Below are 23,710 nucleotides of genomic sequence, written 5' to 3'. Positions count from 1 at the left end.
TTATTTCTCCAAGTTATGCTCCTATTATTTTACATCTAGCTAATTACATCTAACACATCTCTGTACCTTTAAGATCTGGTGAGTAGAAAGAATACATATAAACTATTTGTCACACAATAGGGGAACATGAATTATCATTATTTCTTTACAAAATTACATGATCTACTCGAAAAAGCAATTCTGATTGGAATATTCAAACCTAAATATCTGATTATTGGTGCTTTAATGTTCATGGACATTTATCTCAAGGGAGACAATACAAAAATCAGAAGGGAAATGAACCTATCTGTGAGTAATGCCTATGCAGTCTGACACTGATAATTTATGGAGAAATATAATGACTGCAAAATAAGCTAATTACTTCTGGGTATAATATGTTATCCTTCCCTTTAAATTTAAAAAAAAACTGTTTCTTTTTGTCAGCTGATCACTTCTCCATGGGGTAATAGTCAAGAGCTATTTCACAGAAAAAAAAGGCTGAGTTGATTAGTGGAGATACAGAATGAATTGGCTATTGGTATTTGTTTGATTTTCTTGGGTAGACAGGAAGAAATATACCACAAGCTTCCCTTAGAAAATTGAACAAATGTAGTTGGGTCAATAATAATATAGATTGAAGGTAAGATTGAGGATGAAGTCTTAGCTGAGATGAAGAAGTGTGGCATGAAACACATCTCTCTATTCCAGTCACAGGAAGTCAAAGAAGCAATTATTTCAATTGTTAATATTAATGTATGAAGCAAATATTCTTATTACTATGGACCATTATACTCAAGAGCCTTCCAACCCACTTCACTACTCAAATATGTTTCTGAATTACCACAATTATAATTTTACCACATGCACACAAAGATTTGATTTGTTCAATATTCAAAAGCTGCGAATATTACACAAAATAATCCACAGAAGAACTCATTAGCATTGCAATGAACCCTCAGATAACTGCCTTCCAGCTTTCCAAAAGCTGAATGCATTGTTTAATAGTCCAGGAGCCATAGTATGCATCCCAATGGGACCAATATTGCCTTGGGTCTCATCAGCAAGTAGACAGTGCAATGGCGACATATGGGGTAAGGGAAGTTGCTAATGCAAATCACTAATAAAGAAGGATAAATCTAAATTTATCAAATACACAGGCTAGATTCCAATCGTCTTCTTAATCCCTTGAGCATTCTTTATGCAAAATTGGAAAAACAACAATGAAGCATTCAAATCCAATGCTTCAAAAATTGGAGTATAATTTTGATATGAAAAGGCAGTAAAGCACTAGTCAATAACATTAATCTTTCAGTTTATGTGGCAGAAACAATAACATGCAACTGTTATCCTCAAAAACTAAAATATTGTTATTACTATAGATTAGAAATCAGTGCAGTCTCAGTTTTATTTTATGCTAAAACATCTTTTGCAAACTGCAGTGCATCAAATGCACTCAGCTCAGGTGAGCAAGGCCTAACTGGCTATTACTTCAGGATCAAATACATATTTTTAGAAAATAGCAGAACTAATTTGATGTTTGCTATAAAAGGTTTTAGTGGAGTCATTACACTGGAAAGATCATGTAATTATCTGATAGAAGTGAAATTTGAAGGCTCAAATAACAAAGAGGCTTTCTTAACCAGTCAAAGTCTACTTTATATTCTATAAGCCGGCATCACATCAACTGCAGCATATTTTATGTATGCAAACAACCTAGAAAGTTTTCCCAAATTCCTTTCAGTGGGATCATTACTCTTCAACAATGGTTTTATTTGATATGTTGTCACAATGCAAAAAAAATTAAGGTAATAAAATATATATTTTTAAATAAGTGGGTTTAAAATTCAGTGCTGGCACTTTAACATACAGCTAAATGTTAAGCCCTCCAACTTTACAAGTTCTAGTCCAGTGATGCAAGGATGCAGGTTTTCAGATGAAATGTAAAATTAAGATCCTGCATTTCCTTTCTGTGGCACCAATAAAAGACCAAGGAAGGTCTCCAGCCTCTATTTGCTTTTCAACCAGCATTACCAAAGCAGGTCTGTCCATTAATTCATTGCTACTTGTAGGAATTTTCTGTGCACAAATAGGTTCCATTCCAACCATGGCCATATCAGCAAACTACTTAATTGGTCTTAAAGTACTCTGGACATCTTGAAACCTCTATATCAATGTAAGCTCTTTCTTTCTGGAGGAATGGAATGTTCCATCAAACAGATTTTATAATAAAGTACTTATAAAGTTTAAACTAAATTTATTATGTATATGTTACCATATACTACCTTGAGATTTAATTTCTTGCAGGAATTTACAGGGAAAAAAGAAATACAATAGTAGTTATAAATAACTATATGTAAAAAGACAAAGATTGACCAATGTGCAAAAGACAACAAACTGTGCAAATAAAACAAATACAGAGAACATGAGTTGTCAAAATTCCTTGGAAGTTAGTCTGTAGGTTGTATAACAAGTTCAGAGTAGTGGTGACTGAAGTTATGCAAGCCTGTTCAGTCTGATGGGTGTAGGGTAATAACAGTTATTAAAGCTGGTTGCTTGGGACCTCAGGCTTTTGAACCTTCTGCTAGATGGTGGTAGCAAGAAGATGACAAGCCCTGAATAGTGGGAGTCTTTGATGATGGACGCTGCTTTCTTCTGGCAGCTCTCTGTGTAAATGTACTCAATGGTTGTGTATTTAATATTTGAGTAATATTGTAAATATACGTTTGATTAAGCATTCTCTGCTTTTTTACATAATTCATTACAGGTTGCATGTAAAAACTACGTGAATGGCATACATCATCACGCCACCACATCATAACTGTGTGCCTTGTTTAAAGTAAAAACAAAACTAAGACACATCTCCTGGCTCCATGCTTTTCTTTCAATTAGTTTTATGTTTTGAAGTTATAAAACATAACAGGGGGAACTTTGCCTGTGATGGTCTGTTATCTGTAGTCTTTTCTGTTCTTAAGCATTATATTTTCCATACCATAATGCAAACCATTACGATACTCTCCACTGTGCATTTATAGAAGTTCATATATATAGGTACCTGCATTCTAAATTGCAAAGGTCAGTCATTTACATTTACTGCTAATTATGTTACTACAACAATTGTTCTTAGAATACAGTAATTAATTTGAAGTAAAACATAGCAATTATGAAAATCAATATTGTTGCGACTTAAGAAACTCTTCTGTTGATTGGATTAAACAGTATGCATCCTGCATTGGCATGAGAATTTTGGAGACCATATTTGAATAATGAGTGAAAATACTACATGTTTTTACTTCCACAAAAACAAATTTTAATGTGATCTTGCTAAACATTTCCTCAGCTCTCTCATTCCTTTGAAATGTTTGGTAGATGAAACATTTATGCTAGACCATGATACACATTATGTGACCTTTGACAAGGGTGGATAAAATTTGTACTTCTGCATCGCAAACCAATATAAAGAACATCTGTGTCTGCAGCATACAATGGAATAAAAGCAGAATCATCCAAAACCTTTCACTACGGATAACCACACTAGCATAATCGCTGCAGAATTATGTTCACGTGTACTCTAGTTTGAAACAGGATTGTTAAGTAAGTGAGACTCACAAAACATCAAGACACCTTTGATCCACTTACACAGAGTCAGTTAATGATGATGTGATAGCAAGGGCTAACTTTTTAAAAGGACTAGCTAAAATCATTTGAATGCTGATGTTTAGAAGAAAGGCAATAAAGAACAAAGTTAGTTTTGTCAGGAAAAAAGAGCTTTAAATAACCACTGAAATTAGATTAGTTTATTTTTTTAATGAGGCTTAACTAAATTCTGCTTAACTAAAATGTAAAGATAGTACATTTACCATTTTATGATGTGTATACTAATTTAATTACAATAAGAATTATAAAATATAACTTTTGTTTGAATTTGTGCAAGTCATTAGCAGCTTTTAAAAGTTTTCCTTGAATCAAGTAAGTTGGATTTTTTGTCTGCAGTACAGCAAGTGGACATTTCTTAAATTCTTGTCCTTTTTGCTCATGGCTTGGACCAGTGAAAATATTTTCAAGTCTTTAAGTTGGTAAAAAGCTTTTCTCGTGCCTCTTTAATGAGGATTGGTCTCCTTGTTTTGAAGATGGAACAGAATCCTCAGGACAAATTCAGCAGCAGGGGGCCCGTCACCATGACAACTGGCAACTTTAATGAATACTGAAAGCTCAAATTAGCATTTGGGAATAGCAGCTAGAAGTTGCAGAAGAATCTATTGCTTTGGTTACATTGCAACTTGGTTCTCACTACTCACAACTGTACATTACGACACCAATCATTCAATAAGAAATATGCTCCACAACCCTTATGGAATAACTGAGGTAACAGAACACATCATATCCTCTTACATTCAAAATGAGGACAAAACAAAAAAAAGCACATGCAAATAATACATGCAATCATCAATATTTTAACATACCGTATACCCCCATGTTACAGTAGTGTTTGTGTTCCTAGAAAACCTTGTCAAAAATTGAAAAAAATTGTTGCTTCTTTAACGTTGTTATTTAGCTATCTCTTTCACTGATAAATTCTATATGAAACCTTTTATTCTTTATCTCAAAATTTTTGGTAAATATGTGTAAATTCCATAAGGGTGAATTTCTATTATCCAAATTGCTGTTATGTGGGGATACACAACATCTTTTTTTAATAAAATGACAGTTGTCCTCCTGTATGACATCAATGCTTTTCACATTTTTTTTGTTCTCAGTGGAGTTTCTTTGGTCTGAAATGTCAGGCTGGAATTGGTTAACATCAAAGTTCAAAAGTTCCAAGTTCAAAGTAAATTTATTATCAAAGTACATACATGTTACTATACAAAACCCTGAGATACATTTCCTTGCAGGTATTCATGGTAAATACAAGAAATAACAGTAAAATCAGTGAAAGACAAATAGGATAGACAGCAACCAATGTACAAAAGACAACAAATTGTGCAAACATGAGGAAAAAAATCCCAAAATAATAATAATAATAAATAAACAATAAAAATTGAGAAAATGAATTGTAGAGTCCTTGAAAGTGACTCCATTGATTGTGGGAGCAATTCAGTGATGGGGCAAGTGAAGCTGGTTGAAAAGCCTAATAGTTGTGGGGTAACAACCTGGTGTATGTCCTGAGGGTCCTGTACCACCTTCTTGATAGCAGCAGTGAGAAGAGTGTATGGCCTGCATTTTGGGGGCCCTTGCCGATGGATGCTGCTTTCCTGAGACAATGCTCCATGTAGATGAACTCTTTGGTGGGGAGAGCCTTACCCATTATGGACTGGACAGTATCCGCTACTTTTTGTAGGCTTTTCTGTTTAAGGGTATTGGTGTTTCCATACCAAGCTGTGATGCAACCAGTCAATGTACTCTCCACCACACATTTATAGAAGTTTGTCAAAGTTTTAGATGAGATGCCGAATCTTTGCAAACTCTAAGAAAATAGAGATGCTGCTGTATTTTCTTTGTAATGGTACTTAAATGCTGGACCCAGAACAGATCCTTTGAAATGACACCACCTAAGAATTTAAGGTTGCTGACCCTCTCCACCTCTGATTCCCCGATGAGGTCTGGCTCATGAACTTCAGGTTTCCTCCTCCTGAAGTCAAGAAACATCTCCTTGGTATTGCTGTTATTGAGTGAGAGGGTGTTGTTGTGGCACCACTGAGCCAGATTTTCAGTCTCCCTCCAATTTTCTGATTCGTCACCACTTCTGATTCGGCCAATGACAGTGGTGCCATCAGTAAACTTAAACATGGCATTGGAGCCGCGCTTAGCCTCACAATTGTAAGTATAAAGGGAGTAGAGCAGGGGACTAAGCACACAGTCCTGTGGTGTACCTGTGCTGATGGAGATTGTGGAGGAGGTGTTGTTGCTAATCTGAACTAACTGAGGTCTACAAGTGAGGAAATCAAGAATCCAATTAATTGCACAATGAGATATTGAGGCCAAGATCTTGAAGCTTATCAATTAGTCTTGAGGGGATGTTAGTACTGAATGCTGAGCTGTAGTCAATAAGGAGCATCCTGATGTAAGCATCTTCGCTCTCCAGATATTCTATGTTGAGTGAAGAGCCAATGAAAGGGTATCTGTTGTTGGCATGTTGTGACAAATTGAAGAGGATCCAAATTGCTTCTCAGACAGGAGTTGATAAGTTTCACCACTAACCTCTCAAAGCACTTCATTACAATGGATGTAAGTGCTACTGGGCACTAGTCATAGAGACAGGTTACCACGTTCTTCTTAGGCACTGGTATAATTAAAGCAGGTTCATTTCAGACTGCTGAACGGAAAGGTTAGATGTATCAGTGAACACTCCATCCAGTTGCTTAGCACAGGTCTTTAATACTCAGCTTCACCATCCTGAAGGATGCTCTCACGTTGGCCTGACACTGAAATCACAGGGTCATTGAGAGCTGAGGGAGTTTGTGAAGGTGCCTCCATGCTCTGATGATCAAAGTAAGCAAAAAGGCATTGAGCTCATCTAGGAGTGAAACCTTGTTGTCACCTATGTTGCTTGCTTTCACTTTGGAGGAGTTGATCTCATTCAAGTCCTGCTACAGCCGTCTAACAGCCTGCAGTGGTTCAAGCTGCCACTTTACATGTGAGATGGCTTTCCCGACATTGTACCCAGACCTCTTGTAATTTGCTTGGTCGCCAGTCATGAATGCCACAACTCTGGCGCTTAGCAGACTGCAGATCTGATGGTTCTCCAAGGCTTCTGGTAGGGGAAGATTCTGAAAATTTTTTGGGGACATGCTCATCTATGACTGTTTTTATAAAGTCCTTGACAGCTGTAGTGTATCCGTTCAGATTCTCTGGTAAGTTCTTGAAAATGGCACAGTCCATCGACTTGAAACAATCCTGTATCTGTTCCTCCGCCTCCCAAGACCACCTCCTTATTGTCCTTTCTTCTGGACTCTTCCTCTTTAGCAGGGGTTCCCAAACTTTTTTATGCCATGGACTCCTACCAATAACCAAGGGGACCGTGGACCCCAGGCTGGGAATCCCTACTCTTTAGTCTCTGGCCATATGTAGGAAGGAAGAGGACAGCCAGGTGATCAGATTTCCTGAAATGCAGTCCAGGCATGGAATGGTAGGCATTCCTAAATGTAGTATAACAATGGTCTAGTGTGTTGGGACCTTTGGTGCTGCAGGTGATATGTTGATGATAATTGGACAGATTTCTTCAAACAAGCCTGATTGAAACTCCCTGCCAATGATTTGAAAGCCGTTGGGGTAGGATGTTTCTTGTTTGCGGATGGGGGCACTCAGTACCTCAAGTGCTTGCTTAACATTGGATCAAGGAGAACTCTCTTGATAAGTAGAATGATCAGCACTTAATCACTGGATGGTCCAGGTTGGGGAACAAGAGCACGACAAACCCATTACGTCTAAGCAGCACAGACTTTATCATGAAACACAGACCACCACCTTTTTCCTTCTCTGAATCAACAGTCCAGTCCATCATGTGTATCAAGAAGCCTTCACGTCTTACTGATGTTTCCGGCATGACTGGATCAAGCCATGTCTCCATGAAACAGAGAACACAGCAATTCTTCATTTCCTTCCAATACAGGAATCTTGCTATCAGGTCCTCAATCCTGTTATCCAGCAACTGTACATTTACTAACTAGATATTGGGTAGAGAAAGTTTCATGCACCAATGTCTTAGTCTGGCTTGGAGCCCTCCCCTCCTATTCCACATGGCTTGGGTGGTGGGGATCTCTGATGATGGATGCTGCTCCCCAACACCAGAATTTCATGTAGATATGCTCAATGATTGGAAGGGCTTTACCCGTGATGTACTGGCCACATCCACTGCCTTTTGTAGGATTTTCCGTTCAAGGGCATTGGTGTTTCCATAGCAGGCTGTGATGTAGCCAGTCAATACAGTCTCAACTACATATCTACATAAGTCTGTCAAAGTTTTAGATGTTATGCCGAATCTCTGCAGACTCCTGATGAAGTACACGCACTGCCGTGCTTTCTTCGCGATTGCACTTACATACTAGGTCTAGGGCAGATCCTCTCCAATACAATCCGTCCTAGACCCAGGAAACTAAAGTTTGTAGGATTTTCTTCTCAAAGACAGTGGTGTTCCCATACCAGGCTGTAATGCAGCCAGTAAAACACTCTTAACTACACAGCTATAGAAGTTTGTTAAAGTTTTAGATGCCATGTTCCGCAGACTCCCAAGGAAGTAGAGGCATTGTCGTGCTTTCTTCATTATCGCACTTATGTACTGGGTCTAGGAGATTCTCTGAAATAGTAACACCCAGGAAATTAAAGCTGCTAACCCTCTCCACCTCTGATCCTCCGATGATTAGTGGCTCATGGACCTCTGGTCTCCCTCCCCTAACGTCTACAATCAGTTCCTTGGTCTTGCTGACATTGAGCGAGAGATTGTTGTTATGACACCACTCAGCTAAATTTTCAATCTCACTCCTGTTTGTTGATTCATCACTACCCTTGATTCAACCCACAACAGTGGTGTCATCAGCAAACTTTAATCAGCTTTAGTTGTGGGAGTTATAGCTGCATAATCTGAGCCTACACACCAACCTTGTCTTTCTCACGAAATTGAAGCAAGAGTTTGCAGTGTGATATGGTGATGGAGCCCTGGCTCTTAAGTAATCAGGGTTCCAGACAGAACAGCAGGACAAAGGAGGTGCTACATGTCCAGACCTCCTCTATCTTGCCACCTACTGCGTCCTTAAACCAGGTTAAAATTGAAAGTTATTTACAGTATGTTCTGAGTAGTTTCTTCAGAGTAGTCCAGAGTGAAAGAAGATTTGTTTCTTTCATTTCATTTAGAGATACAATATGGAACAGGCCCTTCCAACCCAACAATCCACCTATTTAGCCCAAGCCTAATCTCAGAACAATTCACAATGACCAATTAACCTACTAACCAGCATGTCTTTGGACTGTGGGAGGAAAGTGGAACACCCAGAAAAAAGCCATACGCTTCACAGGAAGGACTTACAATTTCTTACAAGTGGTGTCCAAATTGAACTCCAAATTCATGCTAACCACTATGGTACAGTGGCGCTTGTAAGTATTTTCAAAGTGTCAAGTTCAAAGTAAAATTTATTATTTATTATTATTAAAATTTATTATCAGAGTCAAACATGTCACCACATACTTCTTGTTTTTCTGTGGGCACACTTAGCAGAACTATAGAACAGTAAATGTTAACTGTAAACATCAGGAACTGTAAACTCTAAGCAAACTGTTGAAATGCAGATCTAACAAAATAGCAATAAGTAACGGGCATGAAGTAACAATGCAACATCCATCAATATAACAGAGTCCTTAAATGAATGCAATAACCCTATTTTGTTTAAGAGCCTGATGTTTGAGGGGTAGTAGTTGCTCTTGAACCTGATGGCAGCAGCGAGAAAAGAACATGGCCTGGGTGGCGAGATCTTTGATGATTGATGTTGCTTTTCTACAGCAACCTCTTTCATATACTGTGGGTTTACTTGGTGGTTGGGAGGTTTTTACCCATGATGTACTGGCCTGCATCCACTACCTTTTGTAAGATTTTCTGCTCAAAGGCATTGGTATTCACATACCAGGCTGCAATGCAGCCAGTCAATGAACTCTCATTACAAATCTACAGAAGTTTGTTGAAGTTTTTGATATCATGCTGAATTTTCGCAAACTTCCTGGGAAGCAGAGGCACTGCGGTGCACTTTTCATGATTGCACTTACGTACTGGGTCTAGGACAGGTTTTCTGAAATGGTAACACCCAGGAAATTAAAGTTGTTAACCCTATCCACCTCCAATCCTCCGATGATTACTGGCTCATGGACCTCAGGTTTCCCTCTCCTGAAGTCGTCTACAAACAGTTCCTTGGTCTTGTTGACATTGAGTGAGAGATTGTTGTTATGATGCCACTTAGCCAGATTTTCAAACTCCCTCCTATATGCTGATTCATCACCACCCTCGATTCAGCCCACAATAGTTGTGTCATCAGCAAACTTTAATGAGCTTTAGTTGTGGGAGTAGAAAGATGAGGTTGGCTGTAAAATCTGAACTTGCATGCCAACCTTGTCTCTCTCACCAAACTGGAGCAAGAGTTTGCAGTGTGATATGGTGATGGAGCCCTGGCTCTTAAGTGACCAGGGTTCCAGACAGGATAGCAGGACAGAGGAGTTGTTACATGTCTGGACCTCCTCTATCACATCAACCACTGCATCCTTAAAACCAAATTAAAATTTAAAGTTATATACAGTATGATCTGTGTAGTTTATTCAGAACAGTAAGAGTGAGAGAAGATTTATTTCTTTCATTTTATTTAGAGATACAACATGGAACAGGCCCTTCCAGCCCAACAACCCACCTATTTAACCCAAGCCTAATCACAGGACAATTCACAATGACCAACTAACCTACTAACCAGTACGTCTTTGCACTCTGGGAGGAAATTGGAGCACCCAAAGGGCACCCACATACTTCACGGGAATGTCTTACAATTTCTTACAGAAGGTGCCCAAACTGAACTCCAAACTTGCGCTAAACACTACGCTACAGTGGCACTAATGTAAATATGTGAACAACAGTACAAGTGGGAGGCACTACACACATGAAGAAAAATGGACTCTAAGCGTACTTCATATATGAAGGAAAGGATTCAAGAATTTTTAATAAATTGAATGTAATGTTTAAAAAAAAATCAAAGTCAAAAGCCTTTGGACTGTGGGAGGAAGCTGGAGCACCCAGAGAAAACCCACACGCTTCACAGGAAGGACTTCCAATTTCTTACAAATGGTGTCCAAATTGAACTCCAAATTTGTATTAGCCACTACGCTACAGTGGCGCTCATGGAAATATTTTCAAAGTGCCAAGTTCAAAGTAAAATTTATTATCAGTCACTCATGTCACCGCATACAACACTGAGGTTCTTTTTCTGTGGGCATACTTTGCAAAACTATAGAACAGTAACTGTAAACATCAGAAACTGTAAACTCTAAACAAACGGTTGAAATGCAGATCTAACTAAATATTGATAAGTAATGAGCATGAAATAACAATATAACATCCATCAATATAACAGTCCTTAAATGAGTGCAGTAATCCCATTTTGTTCAAGAGCCTGATGGTTGAGTTGTAGTAACTGTTCTTGAACCTGGTGATGCAAGTCCTGAGGCACCGGTATCTTCTACCTGCTGGCAGCAGCGAGAAAAGAGCATGGCCTGGGTGGCGAGATCTTTGATATTGGATGTTGTTTCTCTACAGCAACCTTTTTCGTATAGGTGTGCTTGGTGGTTGGGAGGGTTTTACCCTTGATGTACTGGGCTGCATCCGTAGTGGATGTAAGATTTTCTGCTCAAAGGCATTGGAATTCACATACCAGGCCGTAATCCAGCCAGTCAATACACTCTCAATTACACATCTTTCGAAGTTTGTTAAAGTTTTTGATATCATGTCAACTTTCCATAGACTTCCAAGGAAGTAGAGGCACTTATATGCATTTTTTTTGTGACTGCACTTATATATCGTGTCTAGGACAGATTTTCTGAAATGGTAATACCCAGGAAATTAAAGTTGCTAACCCTAGCCACCCCTGATCCTCTGATGATTACTGGTTCATGGACCTCAGTTTTCCCTCTCCTGAAGTCATCTACAATCAGTTCCTCGGTCTTGTTGACATTGAGTAAGAGATTGTTATTATTACACCACTCAGCCAGATTTTCAATCTCCCTCCCGTATGCTGATTCATCACCACCCTTGATTCAGCCCACAACAATGGTGTCATCAGCAAATTTAATCAGCTTTAGTTGTGGGAGTTATAGATGCATAATCGGAACCTGCATTCCAACCTTGTCTTTCTCATCTTTCTCACCAAGTTGGAGAAAGAGTTTGCTGTGTAATATGGCGACGGAGCCCTGGCTGTTAAGTGACCAGGGTTCCAGACAGAGCAGGAGGACAGAGGAGATACTACGTGTCCAGACCTCCTCTTATCTTATCACCCACTGCATCCTTAAACCAAGTTAAAATTTAAAATTACTTATAGTATGCTCTGAGCAGTTCATTCAGAGTAGTCAAGAGTGAGAGAAGATTTCTTTAGTTCATTTTATTTAGAGATACAACATGGAACAGGCCCTTCCAGCCCAACAACCCACCTATTAAACCCAAGCCTAATCACAGGTCAATTCATAATGACCAATTAATCTACTAACCAGTACGTCTTTGCACTCTGGGAGGAAATTGGAGCAGCCGAAGGGCACCCACATACTTCACGGGAATGTCTTACAATTTCTTACAGAAGGTGCCCAAACTGAACTCCAAACTTGAGCTAACCACTACGCTACAGTGGCACTAATGTAAATATGTGAACAATAGTACAAGTGGGAGGCAGTACACACATGAAGAAAAATGGACACTAAGTGTACTTCATATATGAAGGAAAGGATTCAAGAATTTTTAATAAATTGAATGCTTAAGAAGAAAAAAATCAAAGCCAAAAGAATGCCTAACTGTGTAAGTGAAGCAAAGACAGTCATGCTTATGGTGTATAGATTTCCAGTCAGTTTGTTTATTCACGGTATTCAGATCAAGTTCATGTTCACTGTCATCTGACTGTACACATATACAACCAAACAAAATAACATTCCTCTGGATTACGGTGCACCCACGAAACACATACCACATACACCACTTAAATCAAAATATTACCATAAATAAGTCAAAATATAATTCAAAATCCACGTAGTGTGCAGCACAGGTAAATAGTAAACAGCTTGGTGTCCTAGTGACAAGACCTCAGTGGTGGCATGATATTCGTAAGTCTCACAACTTGAGCGAGGTAACTGTTATCCAGTAGGTCGAGGAGATTGTGGGATGGGTGCTAGGGATCATCAAAAATGCTTTGGGTCCTTTGTCCACAATAGTCCTGGTAAATGTCACAAATCACAAATGGGGGGGGGGGGCAGGGAAACCCTAGTGATCCTCTTGGCAGTTTTTACTGCTCTCTGTAGGGTCTGATGCCTTGCAGCTTCCGTGATGCAGCCAGACAGGACACTCTCAATGGTATTCCTAAAGAAAGTTGTTAGAATGGGAGTGGAGGGCTCGCATGCCTCAATTTCCTGAGACAGTGAGACTGCTGTACCTTCATCACTAACAAAGAGGTATTGTGGGTCCAGGTTAGATCGTCTGCTATGTGCACACCAAGGAACAACTTTGCGCTCTTCACTCCCTCCATGGCAGAGCCATTGAAGTGGCTTCTGAAGACCAGGGCAATTAGAATGAAAACATTTAAGCACAGATGTTGTAAGAAAATAAATGATTCCTGAAAAGAATGCCCTAAAAGAAAACCAAGCATGTTGCCTCACATTCTCTTGGGTTAATTAGATGTTCAATAAGCAAGACTGGTAGGATAGGCTGTAATGGTGTCTAGGCCTCAGAAATGTTCCAGGTGACTGTATGGCATATCACAACAATTTGGCAGTTGCCGTCAACAGCTGTACTGAGCAAATGTCATACTTCTGTGTGGAAAACCAATGCATGAAATCTTGCACAATTATCAAAGAACTAAGCTTTGGGTTTTGGCACCAAGAGGTAATTAATACAGATATCCAATACAATTTAATTTCTCTCATAGAGGTATTCCAGGAAGAGCAAGGAACTTTCATAAACAGCTAGAGTTTTCTATTCATTTTTTGTGTAGCACTCTTGAAATCAGAGCAAATGAATAATATAGATCTAACCCTGGGCTGTTGTGATGACTGATTCTTCTTGTCGCATTCCTATAGGGAGGGCTACCATCTTCTACCAAGTTTTAATGCAGTCATTCGCAAATCCACCACTCCTGAGGTATAGCAACGGCAAGGTCATTACACTAAGATTTATTGAATTCAACACGGTGCTTCTCAAGCAATCAATCTTCAGTATGCTCCAGGGACAGCACCACACTTATCAATCTCACATTATAGCTCAGGTAAAACGGGAATCACAGGTGGCAGATGGAAAGAAGAATCACCACCTGGTGAGGAATTTCCGGGCATGGTTGAGAAACAACCAACAACGTACTCCAATTACTTATGATAAGTTGTTCCATGGTAATAAAAACAGAAATTGCCAGTAAAACTCTGCAGATCATTCTGCTGGTGTACTGAGTGTTTCCAGCAGATTTGTTTTTTTTTTAAAATTCAGATATCCAACATCTGCAGCTTTTTTAAAATTTTCATTTAGTTGTTCCAAGAAGCTTTTTAGAAACAGTATTAAAAGACGTGTACGCCATGCCTTATTAGGAGCTACTGGGGAAAGGGACAAGAGCAAAGATAGATTTTGAGGCTGAAATATTTCCTGCTAAACTTCAAGACCGGTGTTTCTTCCAAAGAAATGCCAACCATTCATAATACCAATATTCAAATCCAGCTGAAAGCTTACACAGACCAATGATTGTATTAAGAGTATTTAAGTTAAGTAAGAAGTACATGTTCCATCTCAGCTAATCTGAGCATTAAGTGCAGAGGAAAAATAATCTAGCATAACTCAATAGCAGAAAACAAGAGTACAGGTCTATTCTCCATTACCATGTGTGTCTTGTTACCTCAAATGTGGACAATAAAGTAGCACAAAGACAGAAGATCTTTCTCTCAACAAGAATGTGATGTAATGTTTGCATTCAGTCTAATGTCAGCCTCCCTTCAAGATTCAAGACTGTTTAATGTCATTTCCAGTACACAAATGTAAAGGAGAATAAAATAATTGTTACTCTGGACCTGATTTGGCACCAAAAAACAAGCAATGTAAAGAACACAATAAATAGAAATGCATAAGATAGCCTATATACATAGATTGATTGCATGTCCATAGAGTGATGCTAGGCACAGGAATGTCTGAACACAAGGTGACTGACAGGAATTGGAAAAAGTGGAGGTGGTGGAAGTAGGGGTATGGTGCACTGGGTTAGTGAGTGGAGGTGTTGATCAGCCTTACTGCTTGGGGAAAATAACTATTTTTGAGTCTGGTGGTCGTGGGATGGAAACTACGTGGCCTCCTCCATGATGGAAGTGGGACAAACAAACCATGAGGAGGGTGGGTGGGATCCTTCATGATGTTGCTGACTTCCTCCATTTTGTCAAGGGATCTTTATCTTCAAACTGGACCGATGCGCTTGAATTAGCCACCATCTTTCCACTGTCGACTCAAAGTATATTCAGGGTTTTGACACCATTCAAAGACAAGGTCAGTTTACTAGAGATATGCTCCATTCTGCCTTTGAATGAGTCACTCAACCGCTGCTTGGCTCCATAATCAATAAAATAAACTTTATGTTTATTATTTCCAGAGCCAGATTTTCAAAAGGTCTCTTCTTTAGACTCTTCTTGCACCATCTATGAAATACAATTCTCCTAAAATGTCTCAGCTGTATTAAAACCTGCAACTTATCATTTGCAGGCTCCACTAGCTTTCCACATGATAGGAAATTAATTTTAATATATTTATTCCTGCTTTCATATCTCCCCAAGCCATGGCTGCAGTGACCTTCATTTGTGCATTATGGACAGCAGTATATATTTATTTTCTGCTTTTTCTGTTTCATTATCAGTGTCAGCTCGTTCAAGTAATGTTATCATCCTCTGGAATTGTTTCATTTGCTATCACTTTCTTAAATCTTAGTTTGTTATCAAAGATGAATCTCAACCATAATGTTTCATCCATCTCTACCAGGTACCTGGCTTCAACGACTTCAATAGAACTAGACACTGTTGTAATAGTTTAATCAGTGCTGCCTCTGCAGGGCACTATCAACCTTGCCAGCTTGTTCATGTAGCTAAACACGGTTGCTGTTGTACAACACAGAAATGGGCCCTTCACACTGTCATGTCCTTGTTGTCCGTCTGCTCTATTCCCATTTGCTTGCATTTGGTTTATACACTTCAATGTCCATTTCTATTGTTTTTTTAACAATGATGCATTAAAGACTACCCAGACCTCAAAGACAAAGGGCACTGGGAATGAACTAACCTTTTGCAAAAAAAAAAGACCATAAATATAATCCTAACGTTAACATGAGAAAGTTTAAATAGTGCACTCTTGCTGTCAAGATTCATATTTTTTATTTATTTCAGTAGTATCAATGGCAGCAGTGAATATCACTATATAATAAATTTGATCAAGGAGAAATACTTTTCTCACTCTAACAGTATTTTTCGCTAAGGTTACAAAAATGTTTCACAGGTCCACATATTTCATATATTAGCTTTGGTGATTGTTTTATCATAACCTCCTTCTATATTCTTGTTCATACTAGACTACATATGTTTGTAAGTATAATTAGGTAGTGCATTCTAATGGCAGCATAATATTTTATTCCTTCATTTCAGTAGGCCAAATGTAGCAAATATTATGATAAACGGAAGTACAATTGATACAAACGGATTAAGTTTCTTCACAAAGCATGAGGGATTTCACTTGGGTTCAGAGGGATTGTAGATGTCGTCAACAATTTATGGGGCAAAAGGTACTTAAACATTTTTCTGCAGGTTGACATTTTAGTTGATAATCTCACATTAAAACAATCAGGAAATATGCTGAATGGAATATTAGTAAAGTTGTATTTTAGCTCTTCAACCTCTCCTTGAATGAATTATTAGACCAGCAGGTTCTGCAAATAGGAGACTAGACCTATTTTATGTCTTATGGCAAATTAGCAGTATTTTAATGAATTGTTAGTTACTGCTGTCAAATGATTTGTAAAAAAAACTGTTCTTGTACCAGGTGCTAGAAATAGCAGGAGTTATTCTGTATGATCCCCAGATATTAACTACTTTAGAGGTTATAAATATAGCATTTAATACTTTGTATATGACAACAAAGAATACATCAAAATGTATTGATTAAACCAATTGTATGACAAAAGGTGCTGACAAGAATAAAAAATAACTAGCATCTGTTAAAGATGAAATATCAAATATTTACTCAGCCTATCAATAAACAGTTACAAATTTATAAACTGAAGAAAGATATTTTGTAATGATTCTTCAATTTTATTTAGAAAATAGAAACGTTTCAACTGGCCTTTTAATATGATCAATGAAAAGCTTTGCAAATGTGAATGGATGCCAAAAATGGTAAAATTCCACAAAAAATATATTGATACAGGGTTACGAGCGAATTACATTCCTGAGTCCGTCTTTAAGTCAGATTTGTAAGTAAGTCGAACCAAGAACATCCAGTATTATGTAGCATCAGTTAGTCAAACGTTTGTCTTAGTATATAGTATATATTTTGCCTTTCTATGCATATAAAACACTTGAGAAATGTATGTATTCCAATAATTAAACCACTGCGTTGCTTAGTAATAATTGTAGCTTTCATCGGTGCAGGGCCTTTCACATGCTCCATTATTCTCACTTTATCCTTTAAAATTGTTCCGATCATTGACCGACTGTAGCCTTTACACTTTTCTAGTGACCGATGGCGTTTCACCTCTTTCCAAATGTGTTATTATTTCCACTTTATTTTCAATCGCGATTGCTTCCCATCAATGGAACAGAAACACTGCAGGCAGCGGGTTCCAACCTCTGCCGGCTCCCGAGCTCTGACGGGTCCTAAGGACCACCGCATTGAATTCCCCGGGTCTTAATCTCCACCGCACTGAGACAGGTTAAATGGGACAAGTGGGGGCTGTGCTGGGTTTGGGTATTTGATCCTCCACAATATTCTGTGTAGGAATTTAAACTGGAGGTGGCAGTGTTATTTTTACGAGGTCGAGTTGTGAGCTTGACATCAACCTGGCACGGATGGTATGGGAATCACTGGATTGACATCAACCCAGCACAGGAGCAGTCTGTCACTAGATCGAACTCGGGAACATCCATTCTCGAGCCCTGCGCTGATCTCACTGCGCCACCAGCTGACCAGAACGGGGGGTGGGAGGATGGGTTCAGGGTGAATCTTGCTAAGAAAAATTTAAGCCAAATACAAAGTTACACACTCAACGCAGTGTCAACGGCAATGACTTAAAATGGCAGACGGCGTTGCAATCTGACTTAAAATGGTGGACAGCGTCGCGATCCGACTTAAAATGGCGGACGGTGTTCTCCTTCCTCGGTTCATAAGTACGAGTTGTCCGTAAGTCAGACATTCGTAACTCAGGGACTACCTGTACATGAATATAATGTGCCAATAAATTTAGTCTGTGGCTAGTTTAGGTAAGAGAATCTGGACACACAAAAGACATTTTGGATTATCTTCTCAGAAAGGCACAATCTCCACATCAATTATTACCAGACATTTTTACGTAGAATCCTGATGCAGCTCAGAACTGGACCAGCAGACTACTATAGTTAGTTGTTGTTGTTGTTAGTCCTTCGGAGTTGAAGACGACCACAACTTCTGTCAGGTGGAGGGTTTGTGACTGTGGGTCCGGAGGTGACTGGTGAGGCCAATCCGGGCCCTGAAAGCTCGCCCACATGTGGGACACATGAAGGTAGGTGCTGCAGTGGAAGTGGAGGTAGCTCGAGCCTTGCGCGTGGCGCATTTCCTCTGAGCCTCTGCGGTGCGTCTGATTTCTGCTGCATAATCCTTTAGTGGTCCTGCTCCACCAGTTTGGGCGGTCCAGAGCAAGCGATTCCCAGCTACTGGGATTGATGTTGAGGTCTTTGAGGGACACTTTGAGGTAGTCTTTGAAACGTTTCTTCTGCCCTCCAACTGAGCGCTTGCCCTGGCTCAGCTCTCCATACAGCAGCTGTTTTGGTAGTCGACTGTCAGACATCCTGACAACATGGCCAGCCCATCTGGCTTGGGCTTTCTGTAGGAGGGTGTAGACTCTGTGGATGCTAGCCCACTCCAGGACCTCCGTGTCTGGGACTTCGTCCTGCCATCGTATGTGGAGAAGTCTGCGGAGGCAGCTCAAGTGGAAGTGGTTGAGCTGTTTAGTGTGTCTGCTGTAGACAGTCCAGGTCTCGCTGGCATAGAGGAGGGTGGTGAGAACCACTGCTCGGTAGACCTTCAGCTTGGTGGTAAGGCTGAGTCCTCTCCGCTCCCATACATTCTCACGGAGTCTCCCAAAGGCGGCACTGGCTTTGGCAATTCTGTTGCTGGTCTCTGCATGTATGTTCACCGCTCGTGATAGAGTACTGCCCAGATAAGTAAAGCTGTCGACTGCCAGTCGCTTCTGCCCCTTTACAGTGATGTGTAGTTCCTGGTAGGGCTTTCCGGGTGCGGGCTGGTACATAACTTTGGTCTTTTTGGTGCTGATTGTAAGTCCGAAGTTGTCACAGGCTCGTGAGAGGCAGTCCATTTCTCGCTGCATCTTCTGCTTTGTGCTCTGTGGTAATGGAGAAGTTGGGCTGCCCTAGCAGGTTCATCACGATTGTTCGGCAGTTCCACGATGGCATGATGGTGAAAGTTTTGGATGATGGTGATGAGTCAGAGGCCTTCCCAGTGATGAACGGTGTGAAGCAAGGATACGTTCTCGCCCCTACACTCTTTAGCATGGTCTTCTCTGCTATGCTGAATGATGCCTTCTGCAATTGTCAGGATGGTATACACGTCAGATTCAGGACTGGCGGCGGGCTATTCAACCTCCGGCATCCACAGGTTGTTACAAAGGTAAAGGAGACCGTCGTCAGAGACCTCTTATTCGCTGATGATTGCGCCCTCAACGCCAGCACAGAGCAGAAGATGCAGCGAGAAATTGACTGCCTCTCACGAGCCTGTGACAACTTTGTACTATAGTTAGTAGACTACAACCTTTGAATAGGTAGCTCCAAGGGAAATTCAATAACAGCAACATATCAGCCAGAACATGATTTAAACATTTAGAACAAAAAAGAAAGGATTTTTATAATTTTCTATCTAATTAAAATTGAAGAATTATTGAAATGGACTTATTTACCTGACTGATGACATCTTAAAAACTACCCATGTAACTGAGTTGATAGTCCTGACTATTGTCCATATTGTGAGGACAGCATTTCTTCCGCAGAGCTGAAGGTAATTAAGAAGCTATTTTGCATACCTTGTCTAGTTTACAATAGGTTCATATAATGTTAAAGATATAGACATTTTGAAGTAGTTCATCAAGCATCAACACAGACTTAGTGAACTTAATAAAAATTTATAAGTTGAACACTGGAATATTTTAATATCTACACTGACTTTGACAGTGCAATAAATAAAAACACAATGACATAAAACTAGAAGACAATTTGAAGTCAAAGGAAAAAAGGCAACTATAAAATGTCCCAGGTCTTTGGCTAAAAGTGGCTAAATTTATCTGAAAGTCTTTAAAACAGATGTTCCCAGCCTCGGGTTCACAGACTCCTCAGTTAACAGTAGGGGTCCATGGCATAAAAAAGGTTGGGAACCCCTGCTTTAAAACATCACACTCTTGATTTTTCTATTAATAACTGGCTTCTTATATATCAATTATTCAACTTTAATCAATCCTATTGTAAACTAAATTGTGGCAGTTTTCCTCAGGGAATAACACCCAAATAACAGAAAACCCTTCAGCCCCATCACAATTAAGAATTTCTTCAGGTGACTTTTCTACAACCAACCTATGTGAATAGTTTCTTTTGGACAGACTGCAAATTTACAGCTAGCTTTCCTCTTGCTTTATTTGAGTAAATGACTTGCACATGTAACACCACACTTTTCGTAGTAGCAATCCATTAAAAGGAGCTGTGGATTTGCAGAAGTTGCAGTCAAGGAATGCACTGAAACTAGGATTCAAGCAATGTATGACAACTTCTGCTGTCCAAATCTCCAGACCTTTCTCATATGCTAAATGATTATCTTCAGGAAAAGATGGTTTCATCACAGAAGTTGTTACTAATGTTGGAAAAGCACATAAGATCATAGAAACACTGCCTCAATTTACTGTCTTGTTAAAAGGCAGTACCTCGGCAAGCTGTGTACTAAAATATCAGCATAGATTAGGTGCTTGACTCATGCAGCTAAACTTCAACCCATAATCTTCTGATTCAAATGCAAGATTTCTGTTAACCAATGGTCAGATCAGAAGAGGTAGAATTAACTTGCAGAGAGATGTCTACCAAAAAAATAGTATTTACCAAACAAAATAATTGATTACTCAGAGTAGTTAACATATGCGACAAGATAATTTTAATATTTGAAATTAATAATCCAGAAATTGGATTTCAACCTTTCTTTTAACCTGAGCTAAATTTCCATTGCATTTCACATGAACAACACATTAAAGCATTTCAGGAATTCTGAAATTGGTTCAAAATGCATTGAAGACTGCATTTGAATATTTTAAATACAGAAATGAGCTAAAATGAGACCACAATCAATTTAGCTCAACTGTCAACACCTCGCTAAGAACAAAGAACAAAAGCTATCACCGTTGTCAGCCACATTCCCGATGGCACACAGAACTGAGCAACTCACATGATGGCTGCCATGGAGCAAAGAGGGCCTGAATGATACTGAAGTCTGCTTCATGAGAGAGAAGCCAAGAGTAATACCCATAAAAAATGTTGCAGATTCTAGGCTAATGTCTCTGACTGAAATTCCAATAGAAACTGCTTCTCCTGTTGAACTAAAATAATAACGTAGCAAAGAAAACTGAAGAACATTAAGGGAGATAAAAATTAATAGAAACAAATCTTTTTACTATATTTCATTGTTATAGAACAGATTATCAAAAATTGTCAGCTTACAGTTCATAAGAGCAGAAATTTCCCAGAGGTACTCAGCAGATCAGGCACTACCTACAGAGAAATAATCCGACAGAACTGGGAAAGTGAGAAATTGAGTGTATTTTAATTGTAGAGAAGGGAGAGGTCAAGGGGAGTGCCTATGATAGGATAACCAAAATTCTGTTGGTGGTATATAAGGGAGGGTGGTGAAGGCTTATTAATCATAACTGAAACGTGTTGAAATGAAAAATCCTAGTAATTTGAGATGAATAGCAGAGCTCTCCGCCCTCCCCTACCTATGCAATTTAAAACAGACTTGCTTTCTCATTTTTCCAGTTCTGGTGAAAGATTGTTGACCTGAATCTTGAAGTTTGTCTTCTCTCAGCACAAATGGTTTTTAACCATCTGAGTGCCTCCAGTATTTTCTGCTTTTATAGCTTATTCTAATGACTGGGAAACTGCAAGAGAAGCAGCTCAAAATCTTACCTCCAGTAAACTAGCACACCCACAAGAAGAATTAAGCAGACAAATGTCAATGCGGAGACAACCACCAATGGAATTATCCATTCCATCTTACTGGACGGTGAGTATGGTTGTGTGGCCATACTGGAGGAGGACCTATCTTCTGAATAAAAATAAAAAAGAGGAAGAAAATGAAAATGTAAGTTAAACTGGAATAATAAAGTATTTTATTGAATGCTTAAAGCATGATATGCTGTATAGAACTTGGCTGAACTTGCTTCTGTAAGAAGAGGAAAACAACTTTTCCAGTGATTCCTACCTGCATAGTTGTTGAGGACCAGCCTTGTGCATACATAGATTTAAAATGCTCTGTGAGAAACATTTAGATTGTGAGCGTATCTGCTCAAATTAATTCCTCAATCAACACCCAGCAGTTATCATATTGTTGTAAGTAGGGTGTTGTTCTTTCTCCACTGCTTTAACTATGCTTAAAATGCACTCCAGTGATTACAACATTCTTTGGCATGACATACATACATTTCTTTCTAAACTGCAATAATGATCTCACAAAGCTTAAAGTTATTCTTTGTTGAAATAACATTTGCCTGTAAACTGCAATAAAATGCAAACACTATAAAAACTAAATTTAGTGTCAAAGCCAACAATTCAAGCTAGGCAGACGCATGCTTATGGATTGAATTGTTTGTTGTACTTAAAACCTTCTTCATTATTAATGGAGTTAATGCCTGACATCAGGTGCATTACGAAGGTGGTAATAAGGCAATGTTGACAGTGAGTATCCATGATGTATGAGTACAGCCGTACACTTCCAATCCTTAATGTTTCTGGCATTCAGTGGCAATCAGAAATCCAATATTGCTCTTTGGAGAAAGACAGGCAGTCAAATATTTTCTCTTAATTCCTTGTTCCAACATTTTACAATTTTAATCCATAAAAGTTTGAAACCGTTAGTTTAAAAAAAGTATGCTTTGGTTCTTTTATGGAAATATGATGACTGCAACAAAATTAACAATACTTACAATACTTTGCTTGGTTGTTTTTTCCATGTTATAAATAGGAGATTTTTACAAAGATATTTATTAAATAATCCATTTCTGGATCAGTCTAGTGCACTGAACCTTTTCAGTACATAGTTGTAAAGGGATAACTGACAATTCTGATTGACCGAACATGGGACCTAGAACAGAACAGCACAGTCTGGGCCCTTCAGCCAATGATGTTTTCCCAATCTATACAAACCTACTCCATGACCTACAATATGTGAGATATTCTTCCTACACAACCCATAATCCTGCATTTTCTTTACATGCACGTGCCTATTTAAGAGTCTTTTAGTTGTTCTTATTGTATCAGCAAGTACCACTACCCCCAGCTGTGTAATCCAGGCACCCATCGCCCTCAGTATGAAAAACCTACTTCTGACATCCCTCATAACTTTTCCTCCACTCATGTTAAAGAGATGTCCTCTGGTAGTGGCCATTGCTGCCCTGGGAAAAAAAGGCGCTGGCTCTCACTCTATGTATGCCTCTCAAAAACGTGTACACCTCTGTCAGGTTGCCTCTCATTTGGAGCAGGTTGCTCCAAA

At 39.1% G+C, this 23,710-nt stretch overlaps 1 protein-coding gene across 3 annotated transcripts in view; it reads right to left on the bottom strand.

Annotated features, from left to right (window-relative positions):
- LOC140741842 (receptor-type tyrosine-protein phosphatase gamma-like) overlaps window positions 1-23,710 on the bottom strand; it is a 648,055-nt gene that overhangs the window by 86,818 nt on the left and 537,527 nt on the right. For 2 of the 3 annotated variants that reach the window (XM_073072297.1, XM_073072295.1), the window contains exon 13: window positions 22,129-22,267. In XM_073072297.1, coding sequence (XP_072928398.1) covers window positions 22,129-22,267 — 139 coding nt within the window. The remainder of the gene's footprint in view (window positions 1-22,128; window positions 22,268-23,710) is intronic. The other variant, XM_073072296.1, reaches the window with a different exon arrangement.

The sequence above is a fragment of the Hemitrygon akajei genome, chromosome 19 (genome assembly GCF_048418815.1).
Source record: "Hemitrygon akajei chromosome 19, sHemAka1.3, whole genome shotgun sequence".
Taxonomy (NCBI): Eukaryota; Metazoa; Chordata; class Chondrichthyes; order Myliobatiformes; family Dasyatidae; genus Hemitrygon; species Hemitrygon akajei.
Note: the sequence above shows the minus strand (reverse complement) of the source record. Positions and strands in the feature narration are given on the sequence as shown.